The sequence below is a fragment of the Aspergillus brunneoviolaceus genome, assembly GCF_003184695.1.
Source record: "Aspergillus brunneoviolaceus CBS 621.78 unplaced genomic scaffold BO95scaffold_101, whole genome shotgun sequence".
Taxonomy (NCBI): Eukaryota; Fungi; Ascomycota; class Eurotiomycetes; order Eurotiales; family Aspergillaceae; genus Aspergillus; species Aspergillus brunneoviolaceus.
In genome coordinates, this window is record NW_020290831.1 from 46,711 (window position 1) to 67,134 (window position 20,424).

Below are 20,424 nucleotides of genomic sequence, written 5' to 3' on the forward strand. Positions count from 1 at the left end.
TGCCCACTGCCCACCGCCCAGCGACCCAAGTGAGCAACTGCTAGACTATGAATAATAACCTCTGTTAAGGTTGAGTGGGGACCGCCGTCCACATGCGTGCAACGATCCACCCGTTGTCTGTTGATGACTCAAGGTCTTAGGTACCTAGTAAGTCTAGATGATTTCACAATTGTATGGCGGTAAGCATGTGCGTGGGGGCTTTGTTCGACGAACTATGACTCGATCACATTCACATCCACATTCACTCCACCATCTGCAATTATGTTCAAATTGCCCCAAGAAAAGAAAAAAAAATGACGTGAAGTCCCGCGTTAAGCTTCCCTTTTCTTCCTGGGTTGAATTTTCAGTCCGAAGGAGGGGGGTGGGTGGGATTTCATTCCGAGAATGCAGAAAACTCAAGAAAATTTAACTCCGATGCCGCTGGGCTATGCCGAGAACGAGAGGAATCTTCTCCGAGGTGCGTCGAGCTTCGGCTGCCATAAGGGTTGGTTCGTTTCGAGGTACTGTCGATGTCGTGGGATTTGATGGTTTAGTAATTACGATGATCGAGATTGCGTTGTTTTGGGGTGGGTTGGATTTGTTATGGCTGTGCTGATGCTGCTGCTGCTGCTGCTGCTGCTGCTGTGTGACTGATGCTGATGCGGCGGGCGATCTAATCTCTTGGCAGATTTGTTTTGACGACTACTGTATACCAAGGTTTGGAGGCGGCGCTCGCACCGCATGATGTCGACTGGTTCAGTCGTACATAGGCCTTGGCGGTTGAATTTCGGAGAAAGAGAGAGTGAAGAGTCTGGAATTGGCAGGTCCTGGAGGTCCTGGAGGTTCCAAGGTGACACTGGAGAGCTGTGTAGCTCTTCGAGTCTTTCGATCTAGCGACCAGGTGCGAAGCCATACCGATTCTCTGCAGTGACATCTCCGTCGATCGGATCGAAAGGACGAGGTCCATACCACAGAGCGGTTCCGCGGCAACCTGCTCCATATTGTCATGCCACAACGACGTGGTCCGCTAGGGTGTCTTCGCACCAACTCATCTTGATACAACCATAACACCTCAAAATCTGCGTACATAGTATTATCTCTTAGAGTCTATATCCCAGTCCCCACCGTATATACAGACGACTCATTGTGTCAACAGATCCATGGGGAAACAAATCCGGTACATGTTGGACGTCCGTCATTCGGACAGACACGAAAGCACCCAACACCGCTCCAAAGCAGACAACAATCAAACTCCTTATAATCATGGCCCCCGGGAGGGTAACTGGCAAGATGCAACAGGGAATAAAAAACAAAATCTACGGAGAAATCCCATTATGGCTTTTTCTTCATGTGACTGCCGGCTTCCGCGGAGGCGGGCGTCCCTTCATCTCCGTCCACAAGCCGCCACAATCGGCGAATCGAGAAGCCGCTGCCAAACAGGTAGATCACGACCAGCCAGCCAGCCAGTATATTAGTAAGATGGTGGAGGAGGTAGGCGTAGGACACGCCGTACACCGCCGAGTACACCGCGATTGCGAAGAGGAGAACAGATGTGATGTTTTTTAACCTGCATTCATCAGTCGGGTTTCCCGTAAACGGAGCGGCAATAGGTCTTACCGTGTGGTGACTCTGGGGATCATGGTTCCTGTCGTCATAGCCTCGACAAGCAGGATAAAAGGCATGATGGACAGCACATTATGATGGGAAGAAAAGGGCATGAACCAGTGAACCACAAGGTTGTGCGCCCAGACAAGCAGAACAAGAATGTTGATCGGAAGGATCCAGAGCATCAGCAAAAAGATCGAGTAGGTATAGTTTGCAAAGTTATAATGAGTCGTGGAGTTCTAGAAAGAGATCAGCAACAATTCAAAAATAGGGCTGGAGTGGCCTACGGTCTCTTTGGCGTGCCATTGGGCGCGCACACAAGTAGCTAGCTGCACAATGCAAGCCACCATGTATGCAAACTGGTAAGGAACGACCGTTGAGACAAGGATGAGCAGGATAGCCGTGTTGATCAGTCTCCGTCTCGGCGTGGGAGCAGAGAAAATGGAAAGATTTCTGCCTCGGTTAGTGGACATCTGGATAGAGAATAACCCAAGACTTACCCCTTGTCATCTCGCTTGATGTAACCGGACCGGCTGTTCAAGAGTCCATATATGAAGGCAAAGACCGAAAGTAGAGACAATGCGACGTAGTTGATGAGAACACAAACACCCACACTAATCATGCCGAAGATTGGTACCAGAAACCAGAAGAAGGCGTCCTGAGAGCCCAATAGCAGGTCATTCTTCGTATAGTCAACTGGAGTCTCGGTGGCGTTCGTGTGCCAGTGGAACATTTCGTCGCGCGGCGGCAGGGTGCTAGATGTAGCCAGGGAGGACGCCAGCAGTGACATAGCTAGCAGCAGGATGGGCAGGGATGATCGTATGGTGCTGTCAAGACCCTCGAGAAAAGTGATGAAATAGCCGGTTTCGTTGTACACCTGGAATTGTTTGCGAAGAACAAGGGCGATGACAAGAACCGGAAAAGCTGCGAAGACAGTCCGGTACCGCATTACGAGCTCACCCAAGCTGCCTAGAATATCCACTGCCAAAGAAATATCGACCGACGACTCGCAAGTTGGGTCCGTCCACAGCTGGAAAGATACCCCACCCAGTGCGGCCTGTTCGCGAAGCGGGGGAGGCATAAAGGGCGCAACACCGTGTAAGTTGACATGAACATGCTGGACATTGACGAAGAATTTCGACTCGTGCGGGTCCGGAATCGACTGGCGCAACAACGGCGCGAAGAGCTCCTGCTGATGCCGCGGGCCGCGTCGCACGATCTTGAGCTTGTAATTCAACAGGCTTGAATGCAAGGCGGGGATCTTGACCTCCGTGAGCATAGGACGGTTCGCAGGCAGTCGCATTTTGACACCGGCACTAAGCAGTCCTCCCAGGCCCACATGGGCTCTGATCACTGAGTCCGAACTGTCGGAGAACTCAGCGACGACCCAGCCGCGAGCCGGAGAACGAGCCTTGTCAACGACCGCCACGAACTGGTGCTCTACCAGGTCCTCCAGGTCATACTGTAGGTACGAGAAAGGCGTAACCCTGTCATAAGCATGTCGGGAAGAATGCGTCGACGCCGGCAAATGAATCCCATCATCGGCGGCATTCTTGCAGGCAAGGCGAGTTGAGCCGGCACTGCCGCCGGAGAAGTTCACGTTCATTGAGAATACGCCCGCAAGTTTGCCATTGTGCATGGGGAAAACGCTGCAGAACAGAACCTCCAGGGTCCCGTGTTCGCCCGTTTTGTCGAAGTGCTGGTTCGTAAGGAGCGTAAACTTTTTCCCTGATACTCCTTGCGGAGGGACCGGCAGCAGGTGCACATTCGGACCCGTCTCATGACCGAATTCTCGGAGAACCAGTCGTTGACCTTGCGGGAGGATGGTGTTGGTGCTGTCTTCTAATGTCAAGAGCGTGCTGGGCTCTGCTCAAGCTGTCAGTAACACATTTAACGAAAAGCGCAATCCTGTTGGTACCTTGTTGGGGCAGCGTGCGCTCTGCCACACTTTCCAGACCGGTTAAATACCATTTCTTGAAGATCCGCATGCGCTCAGCTCTTGGCTTCGTCTGGCTAGCCCGGCGGACATCTACCACGTCAAATAGAGATTTGATGATCGCTTTACGGAATTGATCACACCATGTAATGGACAGATGATCCATCCCTATCCACACATCTGGGATGGTGGAGGTAAAAACAGTGAAACCGTGCGTTTCCGGAACGAGCGACGATATACTGGCATAATCGGACGGAACCACTGTATCGCGCGAACCACCGGCAATGGAGATCAGTGTCAGATGCCACAGCGGATTGTTATTGGCCCATGTCTGCGAGTAAGCCTCGCGCCAGTAATCGTTGATCTGTTTGTACGTGTGAACAATGTCTGATTCAAACGAGACCGGAGGCTTTGCGTGCGGGGCTGACATGGTGATGATGGTGTTTACGGAGTTCGTCTGATAGTTGGCCATGGTCAACGCGGTGCGAGACACAATGCCCCCCATAGAGTGTCCGATCAGGATGACAGAGCTGGGATCTGGCAGGCCGGGGTCTCTCCGCGATCGTCGAGGATCGTGGTAGAGCGACAGAATATATGAGATAGCCTCATTGACGTATTCCGCCTGGTCTAGCAGCGTTTGACCATGGAAGGCGGCCATGTCCTCGTTGAAATCAATCATGAAAAAATCTAGACTCCGTGTGCCCGTCTTGAGGCGCTCTTGGTCATGACGGACGACATCGGCGTAGTGGCGCGACGCCTCGGCAGCCAGGGATCTAACTTGTCGGTAACTACCGGCGTTTCCAGGCAAGAAGAGCACCGGTGCACCGTTTAGCTGAAACCACGATTAAACATCAGTACTCGATGGAGAACAATGAAGGACTCTGGGACCAAATCTGCGCCAAGAACTCACCCCGAGATTCTCCTGGTTGTACGGATCCACCCCCTCTTCCCGATAAAGAAACAGATTGTATTTGCTGGCAAAACGAGTGTGTTCCGTGTCGAATCCGACCATGCGAATGAACGTGGGGCTCATGACGGGAATGCCACATCCATCGCCGCCGACTTGCCGCACGGTGAAGGACCGGCAGATGAAGAATAAGAATATCGAGGCGACGAGCGTGGTGAGCGCGGCTAGCACGGAGATCGGCCAGGGACTGCGGAGATGCGACGGGCGAAAGCGGTGCTGGCCTTCGGGGGAGGCTTCCATCGGCAATCGCTGGGAGGCCAGCGGGGTCATGACGGACGACGATCGGGACTCATGGGAGGAGGAGGGAGTGCGCCAGAGACTCGAGTTTCTCGAGCGGGTGTTAGAGGTGCCGGTAGTGTCTCGCCGCAGATCGAAGCTGGTGCCGGTTCTGGCTGCCTGCGAGCGGGATTTTTCCGGCGGATCGAGAACATGGGGAGCATGGCTGGGCTCAGTCTGGGTTCGAGAGACGGTGATCACGGAGTCTTCAGCGTCGTCCTCGGCCGGCGAGCCAGACGAGCGTCTGTGCATTGGAAGTGTCCGCAGTCGGAATAATCATCCAGCACGTAGGAGAGACCGTGAAGTGATGAGTTGGGGTGGAAGTGTGCGGTAATGGTGGACGGGCGGCAAGGGGATCCGTCCCTGGAAGACGGAGGCTGGAATGCGACAATGTGCAATCTGGAGGAGACGGCGAACGAACGGACAAGCACGACGATGGGTGTAATCAAGCTGAATGAAAGTGTAGGTCGTGCCGAGATTCCCTTTCTTTCCTCCTCAATCGATTGTTTGTGGTTTGGTTCGAGACCGAATGGACCCCTAAAAGGAACGAGCTCGGGGTTTGGCCGGAGGACGAACGAGCGACCGACGGACGGAGGCGATAAGGAGGGGAACGAGGAGGGAAGATAGCAGTAGAGGAGGCGACCGGGTGACGGAGAGGAAGGTCGGGAGAAGGTGAACGAAGAGAAAAAGAGGATGAGTCGACCTGAAGGAGGTTCAATAGGAAGGGGAGGGTGGAAAAAAAGCGAAAGCAGCAGCAACAGCAATTGGTAGCAGCAGTAGGGAAGCGAACGAGGCAAGGCGATGGAGAGAAAGGTTGGTTGAGGTTCTGGTTTCTTTTTTGGCACCGCAGACGGAACGGGCTTGGCGGGATGCAAGTCGGCACAATCGAGGCACGATCGAGCCACCATCGACTGTCAGTCCTACTCAGTACATATGCGTTAGTTATACTTCTCTCTTATGAGGCAGCAGTGAATGTCTGTTCCCTTTCCTCATCCTCTGCGTTAGAGGAACCCACTCCCCAGACCGGATGTCATGAAGTCAGCGTCGCATCGCCGGCCAACTGGGATACAAGGGACGAAGACCGGAGGGTCCCATGGGTCCCATGGATCAAGTCCGGCCTGACAGCTACGAGGAGAGAATCATCTTGGCCTCACTTTCTACATGCTGGGGAGATAGAAGGAGCAGTGAGGGAGAGCGCAACAGTCAACATAATTGATCCCAGGCTCTCAAGGACTTTTCATCTTTCTCAAATTAAAATACCCTGCTAATATGGAGGGCGCAGTCTGGACTCGCAATGAGACCCTGAGAGACTCCATCCAGGCTCCACCACCAGCCCGCAGCCGAGTAAGTGGATGGAGAACGGGCAAATTACGGAGTACGTACTGTGCTGGTACACATCAATCACTGAAGATGTGCATTCACCTTCTACACAGTACTGTACAACAAAATCAACCCGTAGTATACCAATCAACCATGTTTATCCCCAAGCACCTCAAGTAATACATCAGACCACGCATCACCCCTGCAGGTGCCAGCCAGGCAACCGCCGTGCGGGGTTAACCAACACCTATAAATCCAGCTCCTTCTCCCCAGTTCCCAACTCGGATAATTCCACCCTCTCCACTCTCCACTCTATGCACAATCCTGCATAAAATCCCAGGTGAGTTTATTTGGTCTTCTTCTTGAGATTCTGCAACACCGGGGATGCAAATGAAGAGACTTCAACCCTGTGATGGTTTTCACCCAAGACAATGAGCCCATTCAATTAAGCAGATGCTGAAAATGCCCTGTTGAGACTGGATCCTAACTTGCTTGTGTGGTGTCCTGTGCGTTGACTGACTGATCCAGTCGAATCCCAGGTTACAAATCCAAGCGACGGACTCTTAAGCAAGCTACAGTCGTTCAACATTACCAAATCATTCCTTTAAAGTTCTTGTTCAATTCGAAGCTTGAATCTTACATAGTTATACTTACATTATTTCTCCTCCGGTAAACGAGGGAGACATTAAGAATCAATATGTATGGCCATACATGCTAGGTCTCGGAAGCCGTTCCAGTCATGATATCCAAGCATAATGCCGTCCATAAATTCCGAACGCTAAATCATCACATCGTAGATCTCGTACTGTAGTGTAAAAGTCTTTTCACTGCGTGCTTCAACCCTCTAAGGTCCGCACGGTACCCTTCTCTGGGTCACTCTCAACAACTTCACCGTCCTTGCCGTGATGCGCCGTCACTTCCGCCATGTCCGCATCATGTGCCACATCGAACTGACGTCCCAACCGCTCCGGGCCCAAGAATGTCACCAAGATCACATAAGCGAACACACACCCCATGAAGATGCAGATCACCTTGCCGTACTGGTAGCGCTTGGCTCCAGTGGCTGAAGGCGGCAGAGGGAACCGTTCTCCGATCGTTGACTCGATCGTGGAACTGGCTGACGACACTAGGTTGCCGAGCTGGTAGGCTGTACCCACCGCGAAGGTGCGGATTGAGCCTGGAGACAGCTCCATCAGATGAATGGGAATGACACCCCAAGCGCCCTGCACGCAGAATTGCTCGAAGAAGGCGGCGGCCATGACATTGGTCGAGGTAACAAAAGTGTACGGGTAGAGGAGGGCACCGCCGACGACACTGATCACAATGATCGAGAATCGTCGGCCGAAGATCTGACTCGCCCAGCCGCACAGGGTGCCTCCCGTCAATGCGCCCAGGTTGGCGACGACTTGGGTGACAGTGACCGCATCAGCCGAGAAGCCAAACTGGCTCTTGAGCATGGTCGGATACAGATCTTGCGAGCCATGAGACTGCATTACTTAGTAAGTGGACGCCAACAACGAACTGTAGAAAGTACACACCATGAAGTTGAAGCCCGCCATGAGCAGAACGAGATAGATCAGCAGCAACCAGTGTCGCTTCAAAGCTGTCCGGCCCTCCGACAAGAAAGTCGATGTCACTCCACCCCGGACAGAGTTTCGAGTCCTCTGGCGTTCGATGAAAGCATCTGTCTCCGGCAGGCAGAGCCGGTAGATGATGATGAGGACCGGAGGGCATGCGCCGAACCAATACAAAGGTCTCCAACCGTGCGAGGTCGTGTCAACCAATCCGCGTGCAAAAGCCGTCGCCAGCAGATATCCAAACGCATAGCCTTGCTGGAGTAAACCGGATACAATACCACGCGCCTCCATTGGACAATCTTCAAGCGCAGTAGCCGCGGCGTTGCCGTATAGACCCCCCATAGCAATCCCAAAGAGAGCGCGACAAGCCAGGAACTCACGATATGTATTACAGAAACCTGTTCCCAGCTCCAGCACAATGAACATGATGTTGTTGACAATGAAAGGCCATTTACGGCCCCATCGGTCGGCAGCGATGCCGAAGGCGATCGCTCCCACGGAGCGGAGCATCAGCACGAGGGTGATGCCCCAGGTGATATCTGTGACTGACTTGTCGAAGGCCTCTGCGAGCTGAGTGGTCGTCAAGGATACGGTGAAGAAATCGAAGGCATCCCACGTCCAACCAAAGAAGGCGACCTAGGAATGCGATTAGCAGTGGATGGGCGGCGCGAAGGATCTCGAGTCACCTACACCAAAGAAGAGCCATTGCTTGCCACTGAGCAGAGTAAGGGCCTTGATGGGATTCGGAGCAGGGTTCATAGGAGGTACCAGGGTTGGGATTCGAGTTATCAGGTATTTTCCGACGCTCATTGACGGTAAATCGTCTTCGTCCGAAACATGATGCTGGACTGCCCGTGAGGGCCTGTCCTCTTTGACATGAGACATACTGGATAGAAGAGCAGACAACTACCGTTTGACTGAAGAAGAAGCAAGGAAAGGGGCAGAGAACGAGGAGTGAACCGCGAGAAAAGAAAAAGAAAAGAAAAGAACCGAAATTTGAGACTCGGCCGCAGTTATTAAAAGGCCGACGTCGGGCAGGTGAATGTTCGCCGAGCAGCCATAAGGATGACAGACCCCGCGATTTCTCCTCGGGTCTAATCCAAACCTACCTAGTACCTACTAGGTAGCTCAGGTGCTTCCTGAGGACCAGGCTTTGGTTAGCCTTTCGGACTCTTGCCGATCACTCACATGAGGCAATAGAGGCTGACACCTGGGCCGAATCAAAACCATGCGAGCATGCGAGGAAGGAGATGGATAGGAGGATTGGGGGGGGAGTTCATCTGAGTCAGAACGAGGCAGCTGCTTCTCCGCCCAGACCCTTTCCCCTGTTTCTTCTTTGTTTTAATTTCCTTCAATTCTCTTCCTCCTCTTCCATCATGATGACTGACTGAGTCTTCCATCTCAGATGATCAGGAATTGGTGGCCATTGACTCTGAGTCTGTTCTGTTCTGTTCCATCGCCAAGCTTTCCCCCGGAGGCCAAGAACCTCCCCACATTTTCTTGTTCTCCCACAGTTCCATGTCTTCCTCAACCTTCGAGTCTGTCATGCCATGACGTCTTATAATTCTGCTTGCCGCAGGTGCTCTTTACTGCCAGATGGTTGAATTGACCAAGGTGGGATTAAAGACTTACCCGCTTGTTGTTCTCCTATTTCCTATTCACATTGGCTAGGCCCTTAAATGTCCCTCCCCCATTTCACCCCCACTCCCTCAAGTCAGTGCCAACGCGGGGTAAACTTGAACCGTGCCAAACCCCCATCGTCCATGCAAAATAGTGTTAAGCCATGGGTGCCAAGTGGGCGCCCACCGAAACTCAACCACATGAGTGTTGAACCTTTTACCTTTCGCTTTTCTTGTCTTCACCCACGCCGTGTCTACTACTGCGAACTTATTTTTTTTCTCCGGTCATGTGGTGCCACGCGAGCCAATATGCTGGTGCCAGACCCCAAACATTCCTACCCACTCACTGCTCCTTCTAGCTGAGTCTATGTAACATCACCTTTGGTCCGACTGGTCGGCCGACTCACTAAACCAGGATGCCGTCGCTCGTCCACCGACGGTTTCGCACCAAGTCTCTTCTGACTTGGTCCACACGGGCAGTCGGACTCAAGAGGCATTGGTACAGTCCCTATGGACCAATGGGCTGCTTGTCGAAGGATACATAACCAATTGTATCGGTACCTTTTCGGTTCGTTTAGCCAGCCCGTCCGGGCAATTGGTATCATGCCCTCATCATGCCTTGACTCAAGACTTTCATGCGTCGGGAACCCTTTGCCGATGGACTCTACCCCCGCGCCAAATGCACATTCCCATGGGCCGTCTCACAGCAAAAGCACCGACTCGGATCACTGACCAGCCTGATTCTTCTTGGGTACTGCCGAAATCGGAGATGCTATCTAGTTCCCTTATCATTGCCCGTGTCAATTAGCCCAATGGTTTAGCTTCTGTTGTGGAGTAATGTCGCATTTCAGCTCCCTCAGAACTTGCGTTCGGGAGCCTGCATGGCTCCAATGGATGTGATGTTGATTGGATCACTCTAGCTCGCCATGCCTCGAAAGCTATAACCTGGTTTGGATGCCCTGTCTCTCGATTCAAGGCAACGACAAGCCACGCGCTTGGTCTAGATACGGGCTCAGAAAGTATCATTGCCAAGCCGTTAATGGGTGTGGTGGAAGCTTCGAGTGCCAAGGAGGTGCTTGGAGGAACATGTTTTCTTGGCCCAGTCTCGGCATGGACAACACATTGCTCGCAATCCATGTTTGAGGTGACAGGTTGGGTCGAAGGATAGGCGACTGTAGGTATAACTCGTACGTTGGAGGTGAGCATCGTTCGAGCTACCATAACTCCTGGAGTGAATATCTAATAGTGCTGAACGGTTTGTGATGCGTTCTCCTGCTGATACGATGAGTACCGAGAGACTCTGCATACTGAATGAGTACAGCACCATTGCGAGACTGTAAGCTATCATGCCCGAGGTTTGCAACATCTCCGAAATTGCATATGCAAAACTATTTCTTCAATCAAAACCCATGAGATTCCTGCTCTTTTGACCATACTCTATTGACCGAGATGATGTGAACTGTTTTGAAACAGAATGCAAATATATACAAGGAATATGATACAAGGTATGTTCATCACCTCATCGTTTCCGAAGCCGCTTGGACATTCGTCTCGTGGTCGTAGTCTGGGAGGCTTGGAGAATAGCATGCGTGTCCGCATCGTCCTCAGCCTTAATTTTGACGCCATCTTCGCTTGCTGCCCTCTTCAAGGGGATAGCCGTGGCCGTGGTAACCTCCGTCTTGACCTCAACACCGTCATCCTCTCCTTCCTCATCTTTAACCTCCACCTTCACCCCCACCTTGGAGGAAGTCGCCGCCAAGCGATCCGAGAAAGTCCTCAGATTCGCCGTGAATAGCACACTTTGCGCCCAGCCCGCCTCCTTTCCCCAAAGCTTGCGGAAATGATTCCCCACGGCATCGTACAACACCTTGTTAAGGGACTTATGTGACCCCTTCCCAAACTTGTAATCCCGCTGCGCAATCTGCCAGACTGTACAAACATGTCATGGTCAATGACATCCCTCAGACAAAGAAGCTGAAAGAAAAGACTCACCATGCGTATCAACCGGCACCGCCTCACCCCATCCCAACCCCATCAAACAAACACAGTCCGCGACTTTGGGCCCCACGCCTTGCAACTCCAGCAACTTGGCATGAGCAAGTCGATACCCCTCCCTCCCTTCCTCCTTCCATTCCCCAGCGTCACCCTCACCATCACCACCCAGCGAGCCAGCACGACCCAACGCCACCGACTCAGGATTCCGCAACCCCTCCAACCACCCTTTCTCCCGCTCCAGCGCCACAATCCGCGCCGTCTGACAGATATACTTGGCCCGGTACCCGAACCCCAGCCCGCGCAGGGTGGCCTCCACATCCTCACCGCCAGCGACCATCATCTCCTCTGGGCCGGGGAAATCGTGGTACGCGCGGCCGTCGACGGTGGCCACGAAGGCGCCGTAGTGCCGGCAGAGCTTCTCGACCATCTGCGAGATGCGCGCGATGTTGTTGTTGCTGCTGCAGATGAAGGCGATGAGCGCCTCCCACGCGTCCTGCCGCAGGATGCGGATCCCCGTGAACTGCGGCGCCTTCTTGCGGAAGTTCGCGTCGTGCTGGGACCACCCCTCGTACAGGGTGGTGAGGTTGGCTGGGAGGTTGAAGTAGGCGGTCAGGAGGGGGAGGATGGATTCGTCATCATCGCCGTTCGTAGGGATAGGGTTGCTGTGTTCGGTTTTAAGTGGAGAGGAGGCTTTTTGTTGGTTCGAGGGGATGGCGGCGGCGGCTTTGGGTGGTGGTGGAGAGGTTGAGATGGTCTTTGGAGGGCGAGAAGGGAGGTAGGTTCGGTAATAGAGGTGGGTGGGGTCTTGCTTTAGGGATAGCAGACGGCCGTGTAGAACGCAGCGCCATTCGTCGCTGTCAGGGACATTGTGCCATCTTTCGAAAGATTGGATTAGCTTTGTGAGTGCTTTATAGGATACAATAGTGCAGCACATGGGGCCCTGAGCGGCGAGGCGAGAAGGGAGGAGTACTGTACCGGAATGATTGTCCACAGCGTAAGGTGGTATTGATGCACAGCTCACTCAAACTCACGGGCAGCTTGCGCCATTCAGAGAAGGCACCTACTGTCATGATGAAAGACAATTGGCCTCGTCAAGCATCCTAAAAAAAGGTTTCCAAAAAGTAGTCTGGATGAAGATCGATCCCATGCCTGTAGATACCGATACTGATTCTGCCGCCCACTTGGGGTCCGATAAAGAAGGCGGTCCCGACCGCGCTAACCGTTCTAAGGCGCGCCCGGGCGGCTGCCGCTTGCTTGGTCGCCGCCAGCGAGTTTTCCCTTCCCCAGCGCCGCAGCTCGACCACTCTCCTTCATCAGAGAGACGTCCTTTGCTTTCCATCTTCTCGGTCGCGCTTGAGGTCGCACCTTTGAAACCTCACTTCTTGTATCAGGTCTGCTTCTGGAGCTTGTTAGTTGTTTCCAGCCGACACTTGCGATCTCAAGGACGAAGGGGGGAAAATAAGGAACTGAAACTATTCTATTTGGAGTTGTTCACAATGAACGGTGATACGTATTCTGCCAGACGTGAGTTATATCCCGGACAACACCCACGCTTATTGTGGGCTCACTTGCTAACATTGTTTATAAAGCGGAGGCGGGTCGCTCTAGGGATTACTACGTGAGTTCACTGACATGGACAATGTTTATCTCTCGTTCCATCTGTAGCTAGCTAACCCGACCGACGATGTACAGCGCGAGGAGCGTCGCGAACGTGGTGGTGAACGGCCGGAGAGACCGGAGAGATCGGACAGAGGGGACAGACCGGAGAGAGCGGAACGGGGCGAGCGAGGCGACAGAAGACGGTCCAGATCGCCCCATTACAGCTCCCGGGGTGGCTCCCGACGCGAGTTCGAGGCCGACTCGTACTCGTCCAGCCGCGACTACCGCGCCCGAGAACGCGAGGACCGCTACTCCAGCCGCAGAGAAGAGCGCGATTGGGATCGGGATCGAGGCGACCGCCGCCGCAGAGACTACGAAGACAGACCCTCTCGCCGCGAGAGGGACCGGGACCTGTTCGAGGAGAGACCCCGACGGGAGGGACGGGACCGGGGGGACCGTGAGCGTGGAGACCGCGCTGACCGCGGCGGTGGTGGTGGCGGCGCCGGCGGCGATCGCGAGCGTGAGCGTGGCGCCGGCGGTGACAGAAGGGAGCGGAAGAGGAGTGCTTCGCCTCCACGCAAGAGGGAGCCTACACCCGACCTGACGGATGTCCTGTCGGTCTTGGATCGCAAGCGCCGTCTGACGCAATGGGACATCAAGCCCCCCGGCTACGAGAACGTCACGGCCGAGCAGGCTAAGCTCTCAGGTAAGCACACCGGATATTGAGTCATGAATCGATCGCAATACTTATCTATATGCAGGCATGTTCCCTCTCCCTGGTGCACCGCGTCAGCAGCCCATGGACCCCAGCCGTCTCCAAGCCTTCATGAACCAGCCCGCTGGCAGCAGCACCGAGACCTCCGCCCTCAAGCCTGCCAACTCCCGTCAGTCGAAGCGGCTTTTCGTCTACAACCTGCCTCCCACCGTCACTGGGGAGGCGCTCCTGGCCTTCTTCAACCTCCAACTCAACGGCCTCAATGTTGTCGAGAGTGTGGACCCTTGTATCTCGGCCCAGGTGTCGACCGACCGCTCCTATGCTCTTCTTGAGTTCAAGACCCCCGGCGACGCCACGGTTGCCCTAGCGTTCGACGGAATCACAATGGAGGAGCACGAGGCTGCCGGCAATGGCGATGCCAACGGCTCGCCGCAGGGGCTGGAAGTGCGGCGACCCAAGGATTACATTGTTCCTAGCGGAGTCGAGCAGGAGTACCAGGAGGGAGTTTTGTTGAACGAGGTCCCTGACTCGCCCAACAAGATCTGCGTGTCGAACATCCCCAACTATATTCCCGAGGAGCCGGTGACCATGCTTCTCAAGTCGTTCGGCGAGCTCAAGTCTTTCGTCCTGGTCAAGGACAGCTCTACAGAAGAGTCCAGAGTAAGTGTTTTTGTGAATGTGTGGTTTTAGCAAATCTGACTCTTCTAGGGAATCGCGTTCTGCGAGTACGCCGATCCTACCGCCACGAGCATCGCTGTGGAGGGGTTGAACGGGATGGAGTTGGGTGACCGACACCTGAAGGTGGTGCGTGCCAGTATCGGAATGACCCAGGCCGCCGGGTTGGACATGGGCGTCAATGCGATGTCCATGTTTGCCAAGACGACATCTCAGGACTTGGAGACAAGCCGTGTGCTGCAGCTGCTGAACATGGTGACTCCTGAGGAGCTTATTGATAACGATGACTACGAAGGTATGTTTTTGTTGCTGGTTCTGGTGGGGGCTTGTGGCTAACCGCCCGGTAGAAATCTGCGACGACGTGCGTGATGAGTGCTCGAAATACGGCCAGATCCTCGAGTTGAAGGTGCCCCGCCCCTCTGGAGGCAGCAGACAGTCCCCTGGAGTCGGCAAGATCTTCGTCAAGTTCGACACGGTGGAGTCGGCCACGAATGCTCTGAAGGCGCTTGCGGGCCGCAAGTTCTCTGACCGGACCGTCGTGACGACGTATTTCTCCGAGGTGAGCAGTCTTCTTTTGGGACATGAATCGGAAAACACTTGCTGACGAGGCATTAGGAAAACTTCGATGTCAACGCTTGGTAATCGCACCGGTTGTTTTTGTACCGCGTCTTTCCTAAACTCTCTCTTCACGATGCTTCTTAATTGATTTTAGGCAAGTCATGCCCAAGGCCCGAATTGGGAACAGCCGATGCTCAATACCTGTACTGGCCGTGGGAAAGGGGGGGAGGATCTCTATAATAGTGGCTTTTTTCGACCTAGTACTGGGTTACGATGTATCATAGCGAGAAACGATTACTTGGATCTGATTGTGTGTAGTATTCTGTAGCTGTAATGTCTAGGTTGCAGGAGGTTCCCTCGTTGGCCTCTATGTGACAAGACAAGAATCCTACCTATGAATCTAAAGTGATACCTTGCATAGTCTTTCGGGCTCGAATGAGCAGGCGGACTATGATGTGGATTCTGTTTTAGTATTGCCTCTGGTCTTGGTGTTTATGGAGTTTGTGATCCTTTTGGAGAGGTGGGTGTTCTCGCTTGTCCTGCTTTCCGCTGTGATAAAGTACACTCAATTGTTATGATGCTCCTGGACAAGGGAATTCTCAATGACACCTGCTCTGCTTGCTAGTCGATTCGAATTGCATATATACTTCACTATTCGAGACAGCCACCGGTTAAGACCTGCTCGAGCAGTCACACACAACCATAGCTCTGAGCGTACCTATCACTACGTATATCACCTCAATGAGGTGACTCGGCTTGTGCTCCTGCATGAGGTAGGTACAGAGATTTAGTACAAAGTCATATGAATAGACCTAAAGGGCTTCTTTATTGTTCATCCCATGACAAGGTATGCACTGGGACAATACATTGAAATAAAATCGGACAATGGCATCAATACTCTCCTTGCCCTCGGATTTACATCCCATAGATGGTTGAATTCTTCAGCGAAATATACCTGGATAATTGTCTCAGGAAACAATGAATCATATACTCAGTGCTATAACCAGGTACGATAGGAGAGGATGCATATATAGCCTCGAGTCCCTGGTAACATAATTAGTTGCCACCCCAAGACCCCAACAGAACCTCCATCACAAACAGACAGGTCTCAGGCCCGGGTCACATACCCCTTACCCAACGGGCGTGCAACGGCGTACTCCGTAGCCGGAACTCTATAACTTGCACAGTACAGATCACAGCACACGATCGCGCGGAGGAGCCCTGAACCACAAATACTAAGACAAGCCACTCATCCCTCCCTCCCATGTTAATCTGCATGTACAGCAATACTCGAAGTAACATACAGTCCTTGGCCTCACAAAACAGAACACAATTGTCCTACCCAGTCCAACAACAACGACTGTACTGTATTTATTGTGGCGAATCACTAGCCCCAGCCCCAGCACTATATCATGCATCGGTAGACAGTCAGTCACCCCTCATCCAAAGGAAGACTGATCTAGTACAGGTACCACAGACTCTACAAATTACCCCAGACCAAGCCACACAGCCAAAACTTTCCTCCCAAGAACAAAGTCATTCTCGGAGAATTATCGCTCACCCACCTACCCTAAGAAATCGAACCACCTCTAGTGACTACTACACCAATGAAACACCGTAAACCCAGCAACCCTTCCCAACCCAAGCAAACACACACACACACACACACACACACACACACACACACACACTCACAAACAAGCAAAGCCTTCCCAACGCCCATGCATACATGCATGCACGCAAGCCTGCGTCCGCACCTGCAACGGTCGTACACCCCATGCACCATGCACCATGCACCCTACACCCTACACCCTACACCCTACACCAAGCCCGAACCAAATCAACTCAAGTCCGATAAAGCAGACGACGGCGACGGCGACAGCGACAGCAGCGGGGAAATCTGGGCCCCCCCTCAAAACTCAATCTAATTTCCACTGGCACCGGAAGGGCCGAAGAGGGGGGCTTTCCCACGCAACGCAACTACACGGCCAAGGATAAGCGAGCTGCGAGGCCAAAGGAATTGAATTGTTCCTGCGGCGCGCCGGGCGCGGGGGAAAGATACCCGTTAGCGTTAGCGTTAGCGTTAGTCAACTTAGTATTTAGTGTACTGTACCGGTAAGTTAGGCTACGGAGGGTGGGAATTCCCACCTGGCACACTCCTGTGTATGCTTTATTAAAAGTTTGGGGGGCAGGGGATATTCGTTCGAGTCAAGAGATATGATGGATGATGGGAAGATTGGAACTTGGAGGATTTCTCTTTTCCCCCTCTTTCTGTCTCGCTTGGCTGGCTGGATGGCTGACTGGTTCGGGTAGTTCGGCGGCGTGGGCGTGGGCGTGGGCGTGGTGTTTCGGACGGAGGGAATCTTACTTTTCTTCTGGTTTTCTCGGGGAGGAGTCTTACTTCTGATTAAAAGGGTAGGAGAGAATGTACAAAGTAGAAAGATGTGTTCGACAACATAGTATAGTATAGGTTAACAACCAAAGAATCATCCAGGGTATAGGTACAGCCGTGAAAAAACATATGCAGTTCGTACAAAAATATCACATCAGCACTTTTTTCTTTTCTCTTGCCGCAATGCTCCGATGTTCACTCCAAAAAAAAAACCCAGACAAATGCTCCATGCTCCTGCTCCATGCTCCATGCTTCAAACAAGTTAGCGTCACTGGGATCCATGACGTGGGTGTGCTGGCGCAAAGGTCGCTTGCGGATCCCATTCGCGTCCGTGGGCCTGCGACGCGCTCGGCGGCCGAGGCGACGAGAAGCTCATCGTCGGGCTCACGTATCGCGCCTCCTGGCCGTAGCCGTCGTGCTCGGGGCTGCGGGCCCCCGAGGTGCGCGCCGGGCTGGGCGATCGAATCACCGGCTCCAGCGTCTTGAAGGCGGGCGGCGGCGCCCCGGAGCTGTCGAGCATCTCGTAGGCGCGCGAGTCCGGCGTGCGGCGGGCGTCCGCGGAGACGAACTCGTTAGGGTGCGAGACTTTCGTCTTGAAGAGGTCGGCCCATCCCAAAAACATCGACGGTCGCGCGAACAGGATGAAGTTCCAGAAGCCGACCAGCGACAACAGAATGAGCACCGCCAGGAGGGTGGCCTGGTTGGGCAGCACGTGCTTCACCTCGGAGAAACACTTCTGCTTGTCGCCCTCCGTGGCGACCAGGCATGCCACCCATGGGAGGAACAGCTCGGCGTTGGCGGGCGTCATGGCCAGTTTGTTGTCCATCTTGATAAAGACCACCGCGAAGAAGATGACGTTGCCGATGATGATCAGGATCAGGGTGACACTGCGCCACTGCAGCTGGATGACGCGGCGGACGCGGCGGTAGGCCTGCCGGGCGGTCATGGTGCGCACGCTGGCGCTGTAGGACGGCAGACCCGAGCTGTTGGTCGTGGGGTTCTTGTCGAAGACCGATTTGACGTAGACGTGGATGCAGTACAGCATCGTGGCCAACTGCAGGACCAATGCTGCCGCCGCGAAGGCCACCACGGGAGCCCAGTAGTCCCGGTTGCTGTTGTGCACGTTGATATGACAGGTCCCTCCGAATCGGTAGGACACCCCCGTCAAGCACAGCATGACAGTCAACCCGATGATCGGGATGCCCCAGCCAAAGATGAAGGCGCCCCACATGAACTTCGTCCCCAGCATGACCTCCCAACAAACCTGAAGGTGGAAAGCCAAAGTACGAATGAAACCTGCGCGACTGGGTTAATGCTGGAGCGGACAATTGACCGAGAAAAAGAGATACATACTCCACGACACGGCTACCCAGCCGCCGAACAGAAGTAACGAGCCAGTGAAAGCACACGCGACATCCGAGTACATATCGTTCGGCGTAATGGCGTTGAAACACTGCTCCGGTTTAATCCCTAGAGGGATGATGAAAGCAATCTGCGAGGCCGGTCAACATCGTCCCGTTCCCGTAACTGCTCGCGTGCCTGCGCACTTACCTCGATGCAGCAGATTCCCAGTGTGAAACATATGCTCAGATAGTGACGATTCGTCCATTTCGGAGGCAGGACCGCGTATGATACTAAGAGAAAGATACAAAGAGGCAGGATGGCAACCCCAAGCCAGCCGGCGGCCTGGGTCTTGTTGGTCATGTCTAGATAGCCCGTGCGTGATTAGCGATTGTTCCCTCATATCTTCGACAGGTATGCATACCATCACCGTATGTCCATGATGACAATGGGCACGGCAGGCAGCAAGAGACGTTGCCCTGAGCCGTGCTTAATGTTTCACAGTAACGTCCGTCAATGACTGAAGAGAAAGCGCATCGTCAGCGTCGCACACGGGGATGGATCGGAGAAAAACATACATCCACCGGTTGACGGGAAGAATGACTCCTGGTAGAAAGGAGCCGGACATAATCCGTTTAGTGTCGTATTGCTCATGATGTGCGTGCAAGGGCCAATGTCAAGTGTACTCGTCGATCTCAATGGAGGCAGGTGGTGGCGAAATTGTCATGTCCTTTGGGTGGGCGAGATTAATAGGGTTACCAAGCTACAGCAACTCCCGACGTGATACCTCTCCACAAGAGATTCACAGCCGTGCATTCACGGAGCACAATCGATCGATAAGGATTAAGTCACTGCATGTGGACACCGGGCAGATCGAGAGAGAGAGAGTGTGTGTGTGTGCAAGTGAGAGCGAACGGACATGGGGGGGGAAGGAGGGGGGAGACGATCAGATATACTACTTTCGATTAAACGATGCGCGCTGGGAGACTAGAGTATGGGACCGTCCCGGGGGTGCCACCAGGATCCAGAGATTCGGTTGGGGCACACCTCGAGTTGCCTCTTGCACATCTTGGTTACTCAGTTACTCATACTTTTTTGAAAAGGGTCCGTGTGGAAATCCCACTTTTCCAGTCGATTTCCCTCATTGCGCCGAGCTTAACCTCAGGGGCACGATGGAAAGGTGGAGTCGGTGCAGTGCATTGCACCGACAGGCTTGCTGCGACAACGCCAGGGAAGGAAGTAAAGTTCCACGCTCCGTCGGGGATTCCAATCGACCATCGAGGTGCATGAATATTGATGGAAGGAATTAGACGAAGAAAGGGTCAGTCTAGCCATTCAGTAGTAGTATCGGTAGGGCACAGCACCGCCTGGTAAAAGCGGGGGTTTTTTTTCGAGGAGAGAGCGAGACTTCGAGAGAGCGAGAGAGGGTAAGATGCCATCGGCGGAGAACAATGTGTCAAGGAGCCCTAAGCCCGGTTGGGTTAATTCACCTGCAGCCTTCTGCATGGGTATAAACCAATGCTCTGCATTATTGGGCAGGCCAAGTGTCGACACGACCCACCGACACCCAAGGATCGGAAACAGAACGTGGGCTGTACCTCATGGGTACATGACTGACGGTCATCAATACCTTGCTCTTACGTAGTATGATACATAAGTATGGTACATGGCTGCTAGCGAGTTTCACGCTGTGCGTAAGATTCTGAGTCTCAAAGAACCCAAGAACCTCATCCCACATGGTTAGCTCCAATTTTCGGTCTCCTTCTAAAAGAGTCTTCCCATCCCGTTTGTAGGGGCAACCTGAAGCAGGGTTTCCCTCGCCATTTGACGCGCCTTGACGGGTTTCTCTTCCCCGAACAATTCTATTATG

General features: G+C 53.5%; 7 protein-coding genes across 7 annotated transcripts; 3 read left to right on the forward strand and 4 right to left on the reverse strand.

Moving 5' to 3' along the window:
- Positions 1–1,311: 1,311 nt before the first annotated feature.
- Positions 1,312–5,015, reverse strand: BO95DRAFT_375668 (GPI inositol-deacylase; the record flags this gene model as incomplete). Its single annotated transcript, XM_025583154.1, has 6 exons — positions 1,312–1,546; positions 1,597–1,823; positions 1,872–2,037; positions 2,085–3,453; positions 3,503–4,352; positions 4,431–5,015. 6 exons carry the CDS (start codon positions 5,013–5,015, stop codon positions 1,312–1,314), a joined length of 3,432 nt encoding a protein of 1,143 aa, XP_025436939.1.
- A 1,904-nt stretch (positions 5,016–6,919) lies between these two features.
- BO95DRAFT_375620 (sugar transporter family protein) lies at positions 6,920–8,545 on the reverse strand (the record flags this gene model as incomplete). Its single annotated transcript, XM_025583150.1, has 3 exons — positions 6,920–7,570; positions 7,622–8,296; positions 8,351–8,545. The coding sequence occupies 3 exons, from the start codon at positions 8,543–8,545 to the stop codon at positions 6,920–6,922; spliced, it is 1,521 nt and encodes a 506-aa protein (XP_025436940.1).
- A 2,153-nt stretch (positions 8,546–10,698) lies between these two features.
- BO95DRAFT_447887 (8-oxoguanine glycosylase OGG1) lies at positions 10,699–12,411 on the reverse strand. The gene is made up of 3 exons (XM_025587722.1): positions 12,250–12,411; positions 11,272–12,149; positions 10,699–11,208 (listed from the first exon to the last, which is right to left on the reverse strand). The coding sequence occupies exons 1-3, from the start codon at positions 12,342–12,344 to the stop codon at positions 10,799–10,801; spliced, it is 1,383 nt and encodes a 460-aa protein (XP_025436941.1). The 5' UTR covers positions 12,345–12,411; the 3' UTR covers positions 10,699–10,798.
- Positions 12,412–12,564: 153 nt separating this feature from the next.
- On the forward strand, positions 12,565–15,124 carry BO95DRAFT_447888 (splicing factor u2af large subunit). Its single transcript, XM_025587723.1, has 7 exons — positions 12,565–12,798; positions 12,864–12,892; positions 12,967–13,579; positions 13,635–14,248; positions 14,297–14,558; positions 14,611–14,822; positions 14,879–15,124. The coding sequence occupies exons 1-7, from the start codon at positions 12,771–12,773 to the stop codon at positions 14,903–14,905; spliced, it is 1,785 nt and encodes a 594-aa protein (XP_025436942.1). The 5' UTR covers positions 12,565–12,770; the 3' UTR covers positions 14,906–15,124.
- A 1,036-nt stretch (positions 15,125–16,160) lies between these two features.
- On the forward strand, positions 16,161–16,859 carry BO95DRAFT_16882 (uncharacterized protein). Its single transcript, XM_025580784.1, has 2 exons — positions 16,161–16,289; positions 16,397–16,859. The coding sequence occupies exon 2, from the start codon at positions 16,429–16,431 to the stop codon at positions 16,747–16,749; it is 321 nt and encodes a 106-aa protein (XP_025436943.1). The 5' UTR covers positions 16,161–16,289; positions 16,397–16,428; the 3' UTR covers positions 16,750–16,859.
- Positions 16,860–17,115: 256 nt separating this feature from the next.
- On the reverse strand, positions 17,116–19,378 carry gprM. The gene is made up of 5 exons (XM_025580782.1): positions 19,133–19,378; positions 18,979–19,074; positions 18,765–18,919; positions 18,567–18,705; positions 17,116–18,509 (listed from the first exon to the last, which is right to left on the reverse strand). Exons 1-5 carry the CDS (start codon positions 19,206–19,208, stop codon positions 17,482–17,484), a joined length of 1,494 nt encoding a protein of 497 aa, XP_025436944.1. The 5' UTR covers positions 19,209–19,378; the 3' UTR covers positions 17,116–17,481.
- BO95DRAFT_16886 (uncharacterized protein) lies at positions 19,118–19,947 on the forward strand. The gene has a single exon (XM_025580785.1). It carries the CDS (start codon positions 19,253–19,255, stop codon positions 19,862–19,864), a length of 612 nt encoding a protein of 203 aa, XP_025436945.1. The 5' UTR covers positions 19,118–19,252; the 3' UTR covers positions 19,865–19,947.
- Positions 19,948–20,424: the final 477 nt, after the last annotated feature.